The sequence below is a fragment of the Sus scrofa genome, chromosome 9 (genome assembly GCF_000003025.6).
Source record: "Sus scrofa isolate TJ Tabasco breed Duroc chromosome 9, Sscrofa11.1, whole genome shotgun sequence".
NCBI lineage: Eukaryota > Metazoa > Chordata > Mammalia > Artiodactyla > Suidae > Sus > Sus scrofa.
The window spans coordinates 135,376,562-135,395,651 of NC_010451.4; the positions used below are offsets into that span (position 1 = coordinate 135,376,562).

The 19,090-nt window shown below is 43.1% G+C and overlaps 1 protein-coding gene across 8 annotated transcripts in view; it reads left to right on the forward strand.

Annotated features, from left to right (window-relative positions):
• Positions 1–19,090, forward strand: part of LOC100514786 (ATP-binding cassette sub-family A member 13) — a 348,431-nt gene that overhangs the window by 272,515 nt on the left and 56,826 nt on the right. For 7 of the 8 annotated variants that reach the window (XM_021063898.1, XM_021063900.1, XM_021063901.1 and 4 more), the window contains 2 exons: positions 3,524–3,716; positions 6,195–6,304. In XM_021063898.1, the coding sequence (XP_020919557.1) occupies positions 3,524–3,716; positions 6,195–6,304 (303 nt within the window). Of the gene's footprint in view, positions 1–3,523; positions 3,717–6,194; positions 6,316–19,090 lie in introns of all 8 variants that reach the window. The other variant, XM_021063904.1, reaches the window with a different exon arrangement.

Sequence of the window (19,090 nt, forward strand, 5' to 3'; positions counted from 1 at the left end):
ATGGTTGTCATAGTAATTGTCTGACCAAATTAGTTTGTTTTTAAAATCCTGAGGCGTGCCCTACCGCGGTCATTGATGGTTGCCTGAAGGATGAGTCCAGGTTCCCAGCAGGTCCCTCAAGCCTGGCGCTTCCAGCCGCGACCCTCTCTGTCGTCCCTCCTCCACCCCCACGCGTGACAGTTGCTTCCGATCACCTGCTTGTTTGGGTCCTTTGCCAGGCCTGACTTCCCCCTCCCAGGACCCTCCTCGTGCTCCCTCCTGCCTCCAAGGACTGGCTGTTTTGTTTTGTTTTGTTTCAGGGCTGCACCTGTAGCATACGAAAGTTCCCAGGCTAGGGGTCCAATTGGAGCTCCAGCTGCCGGCCTACACCACAGCCACAGCCATGCAGGATCCAAGCCTCATCTGCGACCTACACCACAGCTCATGGCAATGCCGGATCCCGACCCAGTGAGCAAGGCCAGGGATGGAACCTGCGTCCTCATGGATGCCATGTCAGGTCCTTAACCTGCTGGGCGACAAAGGGAACTCCCACCCAGGGCCGGCTGGACGCCAACCCAGTGTTTCCGTGACAGCCGTCTTTCTCCGTCAGTGCTGTGCTCTAGTCTTTGTCTTGACGCTCCTCAGCTCGACTCCCAGTCCCTTCCTGCAGGACCTCTTCTTCCCTGTCCCAGGCCCGTTCTGGGGAGACTGGGACGGCCCCGCCCTCTGCATCTGGGGCAGCTCCTGCCTCCCCCTCCTCAGCTCTGTGTCCACCACCCGCTCCTTCTCTGCTGCCCTTCCCGACCTCGCCCGTGCTCCCGTCCTGCAGTCCTGCTGCCGGCCTGGATTGTTTGTTCCGAATCCAGATCTCCATTAGAACCTGAGCTCCTGCCACACACCTGTTACGCTGGGTGGGGCAGGGGGGGTTCTTTTTTGTCTCTCTCTGGTCTGGCGCTGAACTTTGCTCTCTGTACCCCAGGCTGGATGGGCGCAAACAGGCCCACGGCCCAGGGCAGCCCCTTCTGATACGAGGTGTCCCGGATCTCTGGGAAGCGCTTCTGTGCCCAGTGCCCATCACGCATCTTCCTTTGCCATTTTTTAGTGATTGTCAGTTGGAAGAGGCTACATGGCACATTTCTGAGCACAGGCGGACACACTGTTACGTTGGTTGTTTCAAGGAGGCCAGAAGAAGGGAGCTCTTCCCTTATCCTCCTCCTGTTACTGAAAGTTCGGTCCAGCTGCTCCCTGTTCTAAAGGCAACCAAGAGGCAGGGTTGGTGGAAAGGGACATTTGGTTTATTTTAGAGGCCGGCAGCTGAGCGGGGGTGGCAGCCCCTGGTCCAAAGGCCGACTCCCTCTGACCATCAATGGGCAAGAGCTTTTCTAGGCTGGGGGTGGGGGGCGGGAGGTATTTTACGGCAATCACAGCCGCCCCCAAAATTGGCTCAACCACTGCTACTAGTGCTTATATTTCAGTCACAAAAAAAGAAGGAACCTTTGAAAACTGCTTTTTCGTTTGCTTGTCAGGGCGCTGCACCAGGGAGGGAGGGTCGTGCTTGCTTGAGGCCCCAGGAGGGATGGCGAAGGACGGCCTGGGCCTGGGGCCCGGGAGCATGTGGGGGGCCGGGGGGGCCGGGGGGGATCCCTCCACCATTTCCTAGTAGAGCAAGAAAAGACCTCTGGAAGGCAGGCCAGGCGGAAGGGTCAAAGGATGCGCCCACACCTGGTGAAGGGGAGCGAACAGTCAAGACGGAAGGTGCGAAATGCCATGCGTCTTCACAGTTGAACACACCCGTGCCATCTTTGCCCAGGCCGAGGACTGTCAGCGTCTCCCAAGCTCCCTCAAAACCCCTGTCCCGTCAATAACCACTCTGCGGATAACTGCTTTTCTTATTTTTATTCCCGTTGATTCATATCTCATCTTTTGAATGTTATATAAATTATATCATATAATGTGTATTCCTGAGTATCTAGCTCTATTTTCTCATCGCCTGTGTTGGGTGTTGAGAAAAGCATATATTTTATCTGGGGGTGATTTCAAAGATCATAAAAAAATCATAAAAAAATCACAAAAAAATGTTATGGGAAAAATTGGATAAGGAGCTGAGGGCGCTGGGCTCTGGCAGCACGTGTTTTCTTTTAAATACCCTTTTACTTATTTATTTTTAATTTTTTATTCAAGTAGACTGATTTTCAATGTTCCTTCAGTTTCTGCTGTGCAGCAAAGGGAGCCAGTCATGCCTACATATACGTCCTTTTGTCCCCCTGCCGTCTTCGGTCATGCCCTAACCCCAGAGACTGGACGTAGTTCCCTTTCATTTTAAAATAGTCGAAGGCTCGCAGGAAATAGCAGAATTAGTACAGAGAGTTCCCACGCACCCTTCACCCAGCTTCTCCCAATGATACTAGGATAATATAAGAATACCAGACATCACAATATCACACTGATAAAACCAGGAAATTGATGTGGGCACAGCACAATCTTAGTGATCTGAACTCATCTATTTATTCAAGTATCGGCATATTACAGTTTGCAGAAATGGAGATTTACTTGGAAGCTAAAATGCACCAGAAAGAAAATCGTAAGGGAGGTTGGAAGGTGAGCTTGTTCGGATGTGGAGGAAGTCTGTTGGAGCTGGAAGTTTCGTGTTCCCCCAACGGGAGTTTGTTCAGCACATAGCCAGGCCCTGTGCAGAGCGCTCACTGCACCTGTGTTTACCCAGTCAGCACAGGCTGTGGAGCTGTAGCGTCTGGGGCCTTTCGTGTGACATCTGCTTTGTTAAAGGACCTGTGTGGCGTTTCCTGGTGGCACAGCATGTTCAGGATCCGGCGCTGTCACTGGCTTGGGTTGCTGCTGTGGTGTGGGTTCCATCCCTGGCCTGGGAACTTTCACATGCCCTGGGTGTCATCAATTTTTTTTTTTTTTTTTTTGTCTTTTTGCTATTTCTTAGGCTGCTCCCGCAGCATATGGAGGTTCCCAGGCTAGGGGTCTAATCGGAGCCGTAGCCACCGGCCTACGCCAGAGCCACAGCAATGCGGGATCCGAGCCGCGTCTGCAACCTACACCACAGCTCATGGCAACGCCGGATCGTTAACCCGCTGAGCAAGGGCAGGGATCGAACCCGAAACCTCATGGTTCCTAGTCGGATTCGTTAAACACTGCGCCACGACGGGAACTCCCAAATTTTTTTAAAACATAAAAAATACATAAATGACCTGTTTGCTGAAAGCACTTAGAGAAGTCCATTTCTTACACGTCTGTGATCAGCGATTTGTCTGTCAAGCACAAAAGTCTGGCGTGATTATTGTTCATACAATTGAAAAGTCGTAGCTTGGTGTCCGCTCACGTCCCTGTCTTTTAGGTTCATGCACATTTCCTTCTCATTAAGGGACAGATAATGACCCCTGACGGTCATCAGCCATCGGGGCCGGAGCCGATACTGCAGACTGGAAAGCGTGTCTTCTGGACGACCTCTGACCTTTCTCTTTGCCAGAGGTCCGCGTCCATTTCCCAGGTGTAAATTAATTCTGACTTGTCCTCCCAGGGGCCACTCTGCCATTCAGGGCACAGTCACATCCTCTCAGGACATAGACGTTGAAAAAGAGCAAATGAGGGTGTTGAAAGGCAGAACCTCTGGAGACATCCTGGTGATATGCAACCTCAGTAAAAGTTACACACGTTTCTTCAAGAGGACCACGGCTGTGCAAGACATTAGCTTGGGCATACGGAGGGGAGAGGTAAGAAGGCTTCTGTTTGGACCCTCTTCTGTCCCAAACCCGTGTCACTCTCTAACTGTGGGTCAGCCTGGGTTGTTCTCAGAATCTCTGATATCAGAACTAAAAGCAGCCTTCACATTTCAGGAGTTTCTGCAGAATCTGGGTGGAGAGTCTGTACCCAGTGAAAACGGAGCTGATTCTTTGGTGGGGTTGATTCTGCTTTGTAATTGTTTAAATTTAAGGGATTGAGGAGTTTTAATTATTGCTTGGGCTGTGGGATGACTTTCTATGGAGTGTAAAAATTGTGTAAATCCGATTAATTAAGGAAGCCACTTCTAACTCTTGCTTGGACTTCAGTACTCTTTGAGTGGCCAGTTAAACCCACCTGGAAAGATGCGATTCTGGAAAGGTGATGACACTCCCACACTGCAGCAATACTCAGAACTGTTTCTTCGTGAATATGGCATTCATTCTAGTAGAAATGTTTAGTCCAAACTGACAGAAGCCATAGAAATGGTTCCCGATTTGTGCTTAAGGCATAAAGGGACATCAGTTCTGGAAATGATTACCTTTGATTCACTCTTGAAAATAAAAACAAGCACTTTGCATTCATAGTGTTCCAACCTTCTGAGAAACTCAAAGTCAGTCATGTCATTATCTGACTGGCATCCGCCCTCTGTGCCACTGTGAGGGCGCTGAGTGTTCTGAAGTGAGGGGAAGCCCGGAGGCGGGTCTGAGTCCGCCCAGGAAAGCCCTCAGCACCTGCTCTGAGGTGTGTGAGCAAATGCGACAAGACAGTGAAGAAGGTTTTGTTGCTGTTTTTTGTCTGCAGGCAAACTTCACCATCTTATGGAACTTATTTTTTATCCTTTTTTTTTTTTAAAAAAAAAAAACTTCAATATTGCTACTACCTCTCCATGGTTTTATTTTTTATTGCTTTATTATTTATTTACTTTTTAGTTTAGTTTTTATTTTATATTGGAGTATAGTAGTTTTAAACTACAGGATAAGGGAAGAACTTGGAAAACATCCGATGCTCCGTGTATCTGAAATGAACCAAGATGCATGTAGGTTTGAGTTCTATTCAGTAGGTTTTTAATGACCGTCTGAGTTTAATGACGCGTATCTGAAGTCCTGTGCAGGAGCCTGTGAAGGGGACAGGGATGGCTAAGATACCTCCCCTACCCTAGGAATTAGTGATCAGCTAGGATGAAAGACTGCACACACGTATGGTGTTAATACGGTGTTACGTGCAGCCTGAGACAGGGCGAGGTTAAAAGACCTACAGGCGAATTGCCTTGGAGCTGTAAGCTGAGCAGGAGGAGCGGAAGGGAGGAGCTGGGGAAGGCAGGGAGCACGGAGAGCTTTATCCAAAAGGAGAGTTCAGATGAACCTAAGCCTAAGCCTTGAAGGATGCATAGCGTGTGGACAGGCTGATGCTGCTGTGCCTTAGGATAGCTGCTCAGGTGTGGTCTGTCCGGCACGAGTGACATGGAGCAGGAAAGGACTGGGACAGGATGGGCCCATGTATCAGGGGCTGTGATCCAGCCAGAGTGGGAAGACCATGGATGTTGAGAAGCAGGTGGCACCCAGGGGTACAAAATAGGATTTTGTGATAATCAGGTGGAGTGTGATTTTGTAGAACAGGAAACCCAGAGCCATCACTTTTCCAGGGTTCAAGGAACTAGGAAGCCAGCTTAAGTCGGTAGGCCGCAGTGGCTAACCATCAGGAAACAGGTCCTGGAAGCAGATGGACAAGAACGAGTCTCAGCTGCCACCACTGGATCTCAGCTTAGACTATTCCGAGGGTCAGGATAGATGCTGTGGCTGCAAAAGCAAGCAAGGCCATTTTCCATGTGGAATATAAGACAGACTGAACCAGGAAAAGTCGGCCCGCTGCTAAGTGTGAGAATATGGACTGAGAGGTCGTCTTCATTAGTGTCAGGGTTGGGGAGGGTCCAAGTTACTGGGGAGAGACATGGAGTGAGGCGGGGGAGGGGGAGAGATAAATACAGACAGACAGACAGGGAGAGGAAGAAGGAGGAAAAGGAGGGGGAGGGGAGAGGAGAAGAGAGAAACAGAAGTAGAAGAAGGAAAGAGAGAGGGGGGGAGAGAAGAAGACAGAGGATACTAATGCTGATGGTGGCAGGACTTCTCAAAAATACTTTTGCCAAAGGGACACAGTTAGGAACTTGTTGGACGGCCGCAGACAGGACAGGAAGGCTCGGCAGGATTTGGCATTTACTTCTCATCATCTTGAGTTTTCCCGGACATGAATCTGCTTCCTTGTCTGGGAACTGATGCTGATCCTGTTACGCTACTCAAAGGCCATGGTGATTTCAAAAGTACCGAGGGATCCCTCAAGTGCTTTACACACACTTTATGATTGTGAAAGTCTACAGATAACACAGACCGAAGAATCAACCCAGAGGCGGCTGAAAGCGAGCGCTGTTTCGAGGTCACGTTGATGTTGTGCTTTGACTTGTTTTCTCTGCTCAGTGCTTTGGGCTCCTGGGGGTGAACGGCGCTGGCAAGACCACCACTTTCCGAATGCTGAACGGGGACCTCCGGCCGACCTCAGGACACGCAGTCATCAGGACTCCGATGGGGTAAAGCCCAGGTTTCATAATTTTTGCTGCCTCTCGAAATAACCCTCAAGCCCAGAGAACTCGCGGCCTCCCCTCTCCCCTGTGGACTAGACAAAGGGCGAGGATGTCATTTTCCCTCCACATTTACCTTCCAGTTTTCACTCTTCAGAAGGGGAAAGAGCCTCCAAATGCGAATGACATGAGCTTAACGTGTCTGGCTAAAGGGTGGAGGAGATGCTGGCAAAACAGCAGCCCAGGGCTGACCCCTTCCGGGGGGAGCGCAGTGAGCACGAGTGGCCAGGCGCTGGTTCTTCCTGCCTGGCCATTGAGTGGAGCTTCAAAAGCCTTTGCCAAAGTGAGGGTGGCCAGAAGTGGCCGGATTGGTGTCACTTGTTTTGCCACCCAGAGCTCGTCTCTCAGGCAGCACGGCCATTTCCCAGCTCCTTCTGCAAAGCCATGAGGGTCCGTCCTCCGAGTCCTGTAGTTGCCCCCTCACCCGCTCTGTACCCACGGGTGGTGTTTTCCGTGCTGGGTCATGACATCCTGGCATATATCCTCTTTGCATTTTCCTACCATAGGGAATTCACCGTAATTCGGTGACAGATTTCAGAAGTCTGTTGTTGACCTGACAAAAAGAAAGCTACATGCCTTGTAGCTTTTTATGTAATGACCTTCAGAAAGGTCATTACATAAATGCCGCCAAGGTCTCAGTATTGCACTTGATTTCACAGTCTGTCTCCTGGGCATCGACGAGTTATTCCTAAATAGACTTGGGGATAATGTGCTTGAGATGTTTGTACACAGTTTTGAATACAGTAGTTGAAACATGTTCAAAAATATCAGAATCATCCATTAATTAGCTAATTCTTGGCCCTGACAAATAGTCGTGGTTTATCTATGATGTGCCATGCACCAAGAAGACAAAAACGTTTCCTTTAATCCTGAAATCCTGTGTTAACATTTGTATGTCTCCTACTGGTTTCATCGACATCTCCGTGGATATATCTAATTTAATCTCTTCTCTGCCTCTGTGCATGTGAGGTGTAAGGTGATTGAAGGATGTTTGTGTGGAGAGATGTGTATTTTAAAATCAGGCGAGATTATAAGGTTCGTTTTGTGTGCTTCATTTACACTTGCTCCTGAACATGTCATCATCCTTTTCAACAATAGTCACTAAAATATTTCATTTTTCACAAGCTTGGTGGGCATATGCAATTTCACTGTTAGATTAATTTGCATTTCCTTAATTATTCATGAATTTGACCGAGGGCTTTCTCCACATTTCCGTGTTGCCTAGGACTTATTTCTGCCAGTTTTCCTCTCAAGTCCATTGTCCCTTTTGATGTAAGGTTGTCTTTTTTTTATTATGTAAGGGTTTCTAATATATACAACTGACAGGTGCTCCTTTACACACGTTACCTGTTTTAATTATTATCTTTCAGTGGTATTTTAACATTGTTTTAAAAGTTTGTGTGTGATTCAACTAGGGATTCTCATTCTAAGTAAAGTCAACCACAAAGAGAAAGACACATACCATATCATATCACTTATACGTGAAATCTAAAATATGGCGCAAGTGAGGCTATCTACAAAACCGAAACAGACCACAGACATGGAGAGCAGACTGGAGGTTCCTGGAGGGAGGGGAAGGAAGTGGGCTGGGCTGGGAGTGTGGGGTTGGTAGATGCAAACTGTGGCATTTAGAATGAAGAAGCAATGAGGTCCTGCTGTACAGCACAGGGAACTCTGTCCAGTCTCCTGGGGTAGAACATGATGGAGGAGGGTAGGAGAAAAAGAATGTGTAGGCATGTGTGACGGGGTCACTAGGCTGCACAGGAGAGACTGACACAACACTATAAATCAACTAGACTCTGATAAAAAAAAGTTTGCCTATGTAGCAATTCTCAGTTTTGATATCGGTTTATTCTTTTTCTCTGTTGTGTTTTCTTGCTTTTTGAACCTTAGAAAATTCTCTCTCCGAGGTAATAAAGCTATTCTCATTCCTGTTCAGAGACTTCTTTTCTGCACTCATATCTTTAACACATGCAGTTGATATCTGACCGGACGGTGTAGGGATAGAACCTGATGTTTTCCTGTCCCGAGTTGCAGTTTGCTTAGTGCCGTTTTCGCAGCCCAGTGTTTTTTATGCGTCACTGGGAAACCTGGAGGCCCTTCTGTTGTGCACGAGTTCTCAGCCAGGCTGGGACTTGGCAGTACTTTCTCTTGCTTCAGGATGTGCATCCTGGGGGGGTTCGCTCTACCTGTCTGTCTTGCTAGTTTTTCATTTCCAGAATGGTCTGGATGACTTTGGGACTTTTATGAGGTATCATTTGTAGAATCGTCTTGCCACCCTGGATAAAAATGTCACAATAGTTGAATTTTGATTGGAAACGAATCAAATTTTATTTTATAATGTTATTTTATTTTATAATGTGAAAAGATTTCCAGTAGCAGTTCCAAGTAGCCTCTATGATATTTTGTTGGCCTTATCCTTAACTCTGGCAAAGAGCCGTTTATTCAGTTCATTAAAAAAAAAAAAAACATCATTTAATGATGCTGCGATTTTCTTTTTAGAATCCTTGCGTGTCTATTTTTAGATTTACTCATCCTGATGAATTTGTCTTCATCAGAAGGTAATTCCTCTCATAAATGTTCGTTTATTTATTTATTTTCCTTTTAAGGGCTGCGCCTGTGGCATGTGGAAGTTCCCAGGCTAGGGGTCACACAGGAGCTGCAGCTGTGGGCTATACCACAGCCACAGCAACACCAGAGCTGAGCCTCATATGTGTCCCGTGCCATAGCTTTCGGCAACACCAGATCCTTAACCCACTGAGTGAGGCCAGGAATTGAACCCCCATCGTATGGATACTAGTGGATTCTTAACCCCCTGGGTCACCATGGGAACTCCCTCCTAATTGTTTGTTTTGGGGGGCTTGCTTCTCGTTGGATTTTTTTATGGCTTGAGATTTTGCTGGCATACCTTTTGAGCGAGTCTGTGTGATTTTTCCCTCCTCTCTTTTTCGATCTGTCATCTTATGTGTATCAGTTTGTCACTCCTCCTGCTGTTTATTCCCTAAATCTCTTGTCCGGAGCCAGGTCCTGTATTGACAGCTTTGGGTTCCCATCCTGCAGCCATAAGGGGACAGCCCATGTATGGTCACTGTGTAGCCTGGCGCTGGTTTCGCTCTGTGACCCAACCTGAAAGATGAGCAGTTCCAAGTAGCCTGAGCTCCAGGTGGCTTCTCTCAGGAAAGCTGGGGCTTTGCCTTGGACTCAGCATCACACACAGAGCCTGGTTCTGGTTGCTCTCCATCCTTATATGCGTGCATTTAGTACCCATTACCTTGCAGGAGCCTGACTCTTAGCTGCTGTGTGTAATTCATGACCAGAACTCAGAGCTTTAGATCCCGATTCCTGCATTCTCTTGTTTCTGATGCATAGAGATATTTATTTTTGAGTGTGCTTCTCTATTCTAGACACTAGTTACACAGCAATGGGGGGAGCCAATAAAAATCTAGTAATCACTTTGGGATGTAGAGGAAAAATATGAAGCTTTGTATACACAATTCTCACTGGAATTTTAATTGGCCTTATGCTGCCTTTATAGATTAATTTGAAAAGAACCGATGTGTGAACTCTGCGTCTTCTTTCCCCCATACTTTGTATATTTTTCATTCATTGAAATGTAAAAGTGTTTGGATCCATCTAGAAAACCATGCTCTTCCCAGTAGTTCATGAAATATTGATCTCCTTTCCCCTGCAGTAATACCTTTGAATCAGTTTCCTTTTTTACTTTCCCTAAAGCTATCAAAACAACGTTAAACGATAGCACATCTTCTTACTTCATGATAGGATTTCTTTTAATTTTTTCATTTTTTTCTTCCAGTTTCTTTAGGATATAATTGACATATAGCGTAAGTGTAACAACAGCACAGTGATTTGACTTGCAGCATGGAATGATTCGCACAGGTTTAGTGAGCATCCGTCACCTTTTATAGGCACACCATAAAAGAAAAAACAAGTGTATTTTCCTTGTGTGCGGAACTCTGGGATGTTTCCTCGTCCCAGCGTTCATAGGGAACACACAGCAGGTGTGTTTACCACGCTGCACATTACATCCCAGTGCCGGGTTATCTTATAACTGGACCTCTTTCCTCCTCCTCCCCTTGCTACCCATCCCCCACCCCTGGAACCCACAAATCTCGTCTCTTTTTTCTATGAATTTGTTTTCTCCCTTTGTTTGAGGTATACGTGACCTACAACACTGCGTTAGGTCCTTACAGCCTGATCACAATAAGCTAGTTACTAGGTGTCGATGTATAGAGATGCTACATTCTATTTGTATTACATTATATTTCTCACACTTTGCATTTCATCTCTGTGATACATTTATGTGATAAGTGAAAGACTTTAGATTATTGATCTGTTCTTATCTTTCTGCAGTACATTTTTATTTTGTCATAGACTTAAATACTTTCCTATTTGTTCAATTTTATATAACCTTTTAAACTTATGCCTCATAATGAAAATTAGTTTGTTTTGAAAAAAATTCTCATTTTGAACTCTTGCTATTAAATTATTCCAATTTTTAATTTTTGTTGTAAGTTTTACTATTTACATTTTCTTATAACCCTATTTACTTAATTTAAAATTTTAACAATTTACATGGAGTTATAATTATTATCTTAATATTTGTATTTTCCCTCTCTCTGTACCTATATGCTTATGAATTTTTTCTATGAAATTGTCTTTATACTTTCCAGACTTTGACTGTTTCACTTGAACAAGAATGAAAGATTGAATCTATTTAGCAAGTCAAATGTTTTTTCAGGTTCTAAATTTATAAAATTTTATCTTTATTAACCTCTCTACTGTACTTTACCTGACTAGTCTTGCTGTTTTATTTCTAAATTTTTATTTGAATGATTTTTAAATATTTTTAAAATAAATTATTAAGCCACTAGGTCTATAAATATGCTTCTTCGTGCAGCTTTACCTTGACCCTAAAAAATTAATAAGTGATATTATTGCTTTCATTATTCTGTAAATAACATATATAATTTTGATTTCTTCTTTCCAAAATTTACATAGAAGGGTGCTTCTACTTACTCAAAATCTTATGTTTCTTGGTTTAATGTATTTTTTAAGTTTCTTTTAAAAAATTTTTATTGACGTTTCTTTTAAAAACTTTTTGTAGGAAAGAACACCCTAATGAATTTGCACAATGTAAAAAACACTTTTACAGTCTACTTCTTGCTCAAGAAATAGCATAGGACTCTACCCCTTAAATCCCTATCAGTCACTTCTCCCTTTGAAAGATAATTCCTGTCCTGAATTTTTTTTAAATGTGTAGCTTAGTATATCATTATAAGGAAAATATTTATAACCAAGACTCGGGCCAGGACATGAAACTTTGGCAGCTAACCCAGAAGCCCATCTGTGTGACCTGTCTGAGCCACACCCCCTCCATCCAACAGATCCTGTGTGGCTTTGTCTCCCAGGAGTGTCCCTGGACATTGCAGCTTAACCTTGTTCCTTCGCAAAACCTGAACTGACTTTTCAGATGCTCCATCTGCGGGTCCCTCTTCATTCCTTTCTTCCCTTCATCATCATCTGCCAGCCCTGGAACACTGGGCCTGCCCAGTGCTGCCCATGGACTTGCCGATTGCACGAGCAACGAGCTCTCATGTGAGGTTCTGTCCTGTTTCTTGCAAGTTGCAGCTGGACCCAGCGTTGTATTCAGGCTCAGGTTCTAGCCTTTGGCACAAGTAAGCAGGAGGTAGTGTTTTTGTTTTTTGTTCTTTTCCTCAAGAGGCATATGGTATCTGGTCTTCACTCATTTTTGATATTAGCACTTTTAATGCCTAATGCCTTGATGATGCATGGATCCACTGGAGATTGCAGAGTGGTAATATTTTAACTCTTTTCGTTTTGTTTTCATTTACTAACTGGAATAATCTGATAAGGAGTTGCTTTCACTACATTTTATTTACTGTCCACGAGTATAGTTCATATAAAAAAGACAGATAAATGCTTGCTTTTTTTTTCCTTTTCATTTACCTGGTTTTTAAGATAATCAATTGATTTTCAAATTACCCTCAGAGGTAGGAATTAGGATTTGTTTGCTGGTTTGTTTTAGGTTATAACATTCTCGTTTTATTCTGATAGATTTAGAATGTATCCCGAAGTTGACATTGTGCTTAGTTATTCCTTTCAGTTCTTTTTTTTTTTCTTTTTTTTTAGGGTTGTACCTGCAGCATATGGAGGTTCCTGGGCTAGGGGTCAAATCAGAGCTGCAGCTGCCAGCCTACACCACAGCCACAGCAATGCCAGATCCAAACTGCCTCTGTGACCTACACAGCAGCTTGTGGCAATGCTGGATCCTTAGCCTACTGAGTGAGGCCAGGGACCAAACCCACATCCTCATGGATACTAGTGGGGTTCCTAACCAGCTGAGCCGCAGTGGGAACTCCATCTCTTTCGCTTCTTAAGAGCTCTGTTTTCCTGCCTCTCCCATCTCCCTTTAGTCTAGTTTTCTCATCCCTGTACAAGGAATGATTCAGCTCAGATGACTGGATGAAGATTCAGTGAGATCTCCTGGAAAAGCTGCCTCTTCCAGCAGCAGGCATGCACCTCCTCAGGGTGGGACTGGTCCTTCTCCAGCTTCAGTGAGACGCCTGGAGAACGGAAAGCATAGCTCTCACTCCAAGTGTTGCATGTTTAATTGTTCCCCTATCTGCATTGGTTCTTAACTGTCATAATCACTGCTGACTACGGACAGAGTAAAATGGAACTTCGGTGAGTCTGTGACTAGTGGCAAAAAGTCAATATTTGGAACTCATCGTGTCCAAGGACAGAAAATTGAGAGAATTTGTCAAGAGAGTGTTTGAGGTTTGTGGTCGTGGAGATGTTGACCCTGCTTAACGCTCCAAAATTGAAACCATGTGGAATGACGCTCCCTCAAGTGTTGTGTTGCTGATTTTTCTCTGCAGTCATACAAGAAGGAAGGTGGTTTTCCTGATTCTGTGGTGTTTCTTTCTCTTTTTTTCCTAACTTCTCTATTTATAAGTACGTATAGACAAGAGAATCAGAATTTCAAAAGAAACCAAACGTTTATTTTATTTCATCCCTGGAAAGCTGATTCTCTCAATAATCCTGTTCCATCTTTTGTCCAATAATTGGAAAATGAGATTCACATAGCTGCTCTTGAAAGGAAGAATAAATTTACATCCTCGTAATGGTCTGTAAGACCTTTATATGGCTACATATCTGAGTAATTAGTTTAATTATAACAAAATCATACTTGCCTTCATTATATTTTTAACCTTAACATTATTTGTAATGTTAATTGCACATTGGTATCCAAGGGATTAAATGGGTAATTAGAACACAATGGGATTTTTTTTAACTACTTAGAGCGTTGGTATATACCTCTTTGCCTGTACAGTTTGTCATTTACTGCTTGCTGTTTAATTGAAACGCATCAATTTAGTCATTCGTGCTATTCTGGTTTCTGCTGTCTCTCCTTTGAGGTTATAGTATGAGGAACAGTTGCCTTTTCTTATTTCCTTTATTAATTTTTGTGATGTTTATCCTCAAACCTGAGATACGCTATGTCCCGATTTTACCATAATTTGGTTCGGAGGGTCACAAGCACCTTACATAACGACAGTGGTCATAAGTTAGGCGACCACGGGCCAAAGCCCCATGCTCTTGGTAAAATGCTTTCCAGCTCTGTGTCAGGGCCTTGGAATTTCCTATTCCATGCAATAATTGTACCAACCTTGGGAAGAGGCTCTTACCTTCATTCAATGGATAAGGGACCTGAGATTCAGAGGACTGAGTGGCGAGCAGAAGGCAGGCTTCTGGGAAGGGGCAGAGGATTTGAGTCCATGCTGACAACGTGTAAATAACTGAGAGATGGAATTTAGGCCTGTGAGTGTGAAAGTGGACCAACGGGAGGGCTAAGGAGCCCAAACGGACCCGGTCCCTCCTGGAAATGAGCTCATTTGGGAGATGCCTCAGGGGGTGTAACAAGGCCCTGGGGGGCAGGGGTTGAACGCCTTTGTAAATGTAATATTCCATGAGCCTTGTGGAGGCTGACCCAGTTTCGGTTGGTCCTGCCGATTTGTTATTATCCACAAAGTAATATTTATGTGGTGAAAAAAATAACCAAAAAACTGTTTACATGTTTCCTTTCATTTTCACCTCTCTTATCTTTTCTTGTTCCTAAGACCAATTTCCTTTTCCACATGCTAATTGGTAGGATTCTCATTTTGATCCCAATGATAACTTCTGACCCTCAAAATAATAGTTACATAGTAAATATATATTTCTATATTTACAAAATATTTATGTAAATATTCATTTCAGAAAGAGCTAATATATACCAGGATTTCTATCTTTCTCAGACATTTATACGCTTAAGTTATAGTACTTGTCTGAATATTTATATACTGGTCATGAATTTCTTTCTTTATTTGGTAAAACCCAGACATTTTTGCTTATACTTAAGCAAGTGAACAGGCCGCCCACAAAAACAGTTAGAAAACTTGAAGAGTTTTACTTTCTACTTTAAAAAAAGTATAGGTCTTTGATTCATCTGTATAAATAATTTCTCTGGCAACAGTAATTAACTTTTAAGCTCCCATTCTAAAACTTCACAACTTCAAGTATTCCATGTTACAATAACTTGGGAAAACGTTGCAAATTTTCCTGAGATCAATGTTTAATATGTCTTATACCAAATTAGAAATAATGCAAAAGTAAATATAGACCTTCGTTATTCAATGGGGCATTATTTCTGAACATTAATGTAAACTTCTTAATACAAAATATGCTTAAATCTAGAAAGTTTATATTTTTCTGTAAATGAAAACATTAACATTTAATGGCAGAAACAGGCATCACATAAGACAGAATAAATAGACATAAAGTATAGTTACAACGTCAGCTAAACAATATTCAGTGACAGTTAAGGTGAAAGATTGGAGTGACCTGAAAATGCTCTTGTTGCTAGCTAAAGGTTAAACCACATTATTTTCTAAGTGTTTATCTGAGGCGCAAGAAAGAAGGGGATCCTGGTTCTATAACGGAAGAAGAACTAACAAACCAGAGTGATTGCCTGGGCTGCTGATGTGGCGGCCTGTGAATTGAGGATGAGGTTTGAAGGTCCCTGGAGGTGTAGGAGCTGGGGCTGCAGCCCGGCACAAGGGAAAACCTTGAACTGAAGCTCTGCATGAAGCCAGCACCATGGAAGAGCTTGACCCAGTGAATTCCTAAAATACTGGCATAGATAGATGATAAGAAAACTTGTTGATTTCTATTGAAGCTCAGAATTTTAAAGGAGAGGTCTCCCTGGAATTTTGAAACTCTGAGATTCTACCTGACATGAGTAAGAGAGTCTAAACTGAATTACCTGTGGTCAAGGACCTACATCTCTTCATACTCAAGGATGAACGTCAAGATTGCTCCAAGCTGATGTTCCCCAGGGGCACCTGGAGGAAGAAAACACAAAACTTCTTTGAAGGGATGCCCTAAAAATCCAGACTTTAAGGGACATTATTAAAAAAAAAATTCTCACTGAAAAGGAGTTTCCAATATTACAGAACTCACAGAAAATTATCTGTTGTGGATAAATATTAATGGATATGACAAAGGGGAGACTTGGCATACTAATAATGTAAAATAGAACTGCAAATCTCAAGATAGTGCATGACAGGAAGGAAGCAACATGACGTCATAAGAAGGATGGATCCCAGGGAGTTTCTGATGTGGCTCAGTAGGTTAAGAGCCCGACACAGTCTCCATCAAGGTGCAGGTTCTATCCCTGGCCTTGCTTAGTCGGTTAAGATGTGGCTCAGATCCTGCAATGCAGTGGCTGTGGTGTAGGCTGCAGTTGCAGCTCCAATTCAACCCCTAACCCGAGAATTTCCATATGCCCCAGGTGCTACTATAAAAAGAAAAAAAAAAAAGGATAGATTTGGGGGGGGAAACCCTCTCAGGTTGAAAAAGATGGTCATTGAGATAAAAAAAAAAAAACCTAGGTGTTGTGTTGAAGACAAATAAAAACAGAGCTTATGGAAAATGTGTGAAGGAGAATTTAAGCGAGGGCCAGAAAGAGAAGATCCACGTGTGTTTAATCAGATTTGTGAACTCTGGAACAGAGACCGTGGACTAAGGCACCATTTACAGCTCAGACATTTCCAGTATTAATAAAAAGATGACTCCTTAGGCTGAAAGACACTATGCTTCTCACGCCTCACAGGTAAGAAGACAGTTTATAGTGAAACTGCAGAATTCCAAAAAACAAACAAGAAAAGGAGAGAACAATGCAGGTCATCGTAAATGTGTGAAATTGATCTTGTACCTGCTCAAAATGGTCATTACTAAGTACTGATGGCTTCTAAGCTTCAGTTTATATAAATTAAATTAAATCATAAATGTAATTTCTCAGCAGCATTAGCAACATTTCAAGAATTTATCAGCTTCTTCTTTTTATTTTACCCAGCTTCTTCTGTTTCAGACAGCACAGATATAGGACATTTACAAGACTGCAGGAAGTTCAGTTGGACAGAAATACACCAAAGCCCCACTTTCCTAGCAGAAAGAATATACAAAGAAATAATGGAATAATAGCATGAATGAAAAGGCTGGAATTTTTGGAGAGGTCAATAGTTGTTACGTCTAGATAGGGGATTATAGACAGTGCTTATTTGTTCCGTAGTCCTGTGTTTTTCAAATTTCGTATCATGATATCATGTGGTGTTTAGGTAGTTAAGTAATAATCATTAGAAAAACTCTTCTAAGACATAGGCTTTCTCTCCACATTTCAGACCAGCATTTTTGGAGCCCACTCTGGTGTAAAAACTTTTTTTAAAGTATAGTTTATTTGCAGTGTTGTGCCAATTTTAGCTCTCTGGCAAAGTGCACAGTTTTACTTAATATCCTTTTCAATCACGATCTATCCAGAAAGATCAGATGTAGTTCCCTGTGCTGTACAGTGGGACCTCATTGCTTATCCATTATTTCTAAATGTAATAGTTTGCACCTGCAAACCCCAAGCTCCCAGCCCCTGCTTCTCCCTCCCTCTCCCCCTTGTCAATCGCAAGTCTGTTCTCTATGTCTGTGAGTCTGTTTCTGTTCTGTACAAAGGTTCATTCGTGCCATTATTTAGATTTCACATATAAGTGATATCATGCAGTATTTGTCTTTTTTTTCTTACTGACTTCACTTGGTGTATCATCTCTAGGTCCATCCATGTTGCTGCAAATGGCATTATTTCATTCTCTTTAGTGGCAAGTAGTATTCAGTTGAATATAGGTACTTCATCTACTTAATCCGTTCATCTGTCCTTGGGTGTTAGGGTTGTTTCCAGCTCTGGCTATTGTGAATAGTGCTGCAGTGAACATTGGGGTCCATGTATCTTTTCAAATTAGGGTTTTCTGTGGATATACGACAAGGCGGGTTTGCTGGATCATGTGTTAGTTCTGTTTGTAGATTTCTACGGCACCTACACACTGTGTTTCTTAGTGGTTGTATCAATTTACATTTCCACCAGCAGTGTAGGAGGTTTCCTTTTCTCCACACCCTCTCCAGCAGTCATTGTAGATTTGTTTGATGATGGCCATCTGGCTGCTGTTTTGTATGGTGGTACCTCATAGTAGTTTTGTTTTGCATTTCTCCAATAATTAGTAATGCTGAGCATCTATTCATGTGTTTTTTGGCCATGTGTCTGTCTTTGGAGAAATGTCTGTTTTGATCTTCCACCCATTTTTAATTTGGTTGTTTTTTTGACATTGATCTTCATGAGTTTTTGACATATTTTTGGAGATTAAACTTTTTTTTTTCTTTTTAGGGTCACAGCTGCAGCATATGGAGGTTTCCAGGCTGGGGGTTGAATTGCAGCTATGGCTACCTGGCAATGTTGGATTCTTAACCCACTCAGTGAAGCCAGGGATCGAACCTGTAACCTCATGGTTACTAGTCGGATTTGATTCCACTGCGCCACAGCGGAAACTCCCAGATTAAACTCTTGTCAGTCACTTCATTTGCAAATATTTTCCCCCATTCTGTCTCTGTCTCTCTATTTTTCTTAATGGTTTCCTTTTGCTGTGCAAAACCTTTTAAGTTTAATTACATCCCATTTGTTTATTTTGTTTTTATTTTCATTACTCTAGGAGATGGCTCTGGGAAGATAGTGTGCAGTTTATGTCAGAGAATGTTTTGCATGTGTTTTCCTCGACAAATTTTATAATATCCAGTCTTAAATTTAGGGCTTTAATCTATTTTGAATTTATTATTGTGTATGGTGTTAGAGAGTATTCTAATTTTATTCTTTTACATGTAGCAGTCCAGTTATCCCAGCACCACTTATTTAAAAGACTCTTTCCTCCATTCTGTATTGTTGCCTCCTGTGTTACAGGTTAGTTGACCGTATCTGCTCGGGTTTATTTCTAAGCTTTCTCTCCTGTTCCATTGATCTGTATGTCTGTTCTGGTGCAATTCCTATCCTCTTTTGATGACTGCAGCTTTGTAATAGTCTGAAGTCTGGAAGCCTGATGCCTCCACTTGGGGGAGAAATCAGGATTGATTTGGCTATTTGGATTTTTTTTTTTTTTGCATTTCCATAAAATTTAAAAACATTTTCTTATAGTTCTGTGAAAAACACCTCTGTAGAGTGGCCCCAGGGAGGTGGTGGTGACAGGACCCTCTGCATTAGCAAGCTGCATCTACTTCTGGAGTCTGAGATGGCGGCTGTGGCTTGTGCCCACCCCCATAGCCTGTGCCAGGAGGTGCCCTCCTGCC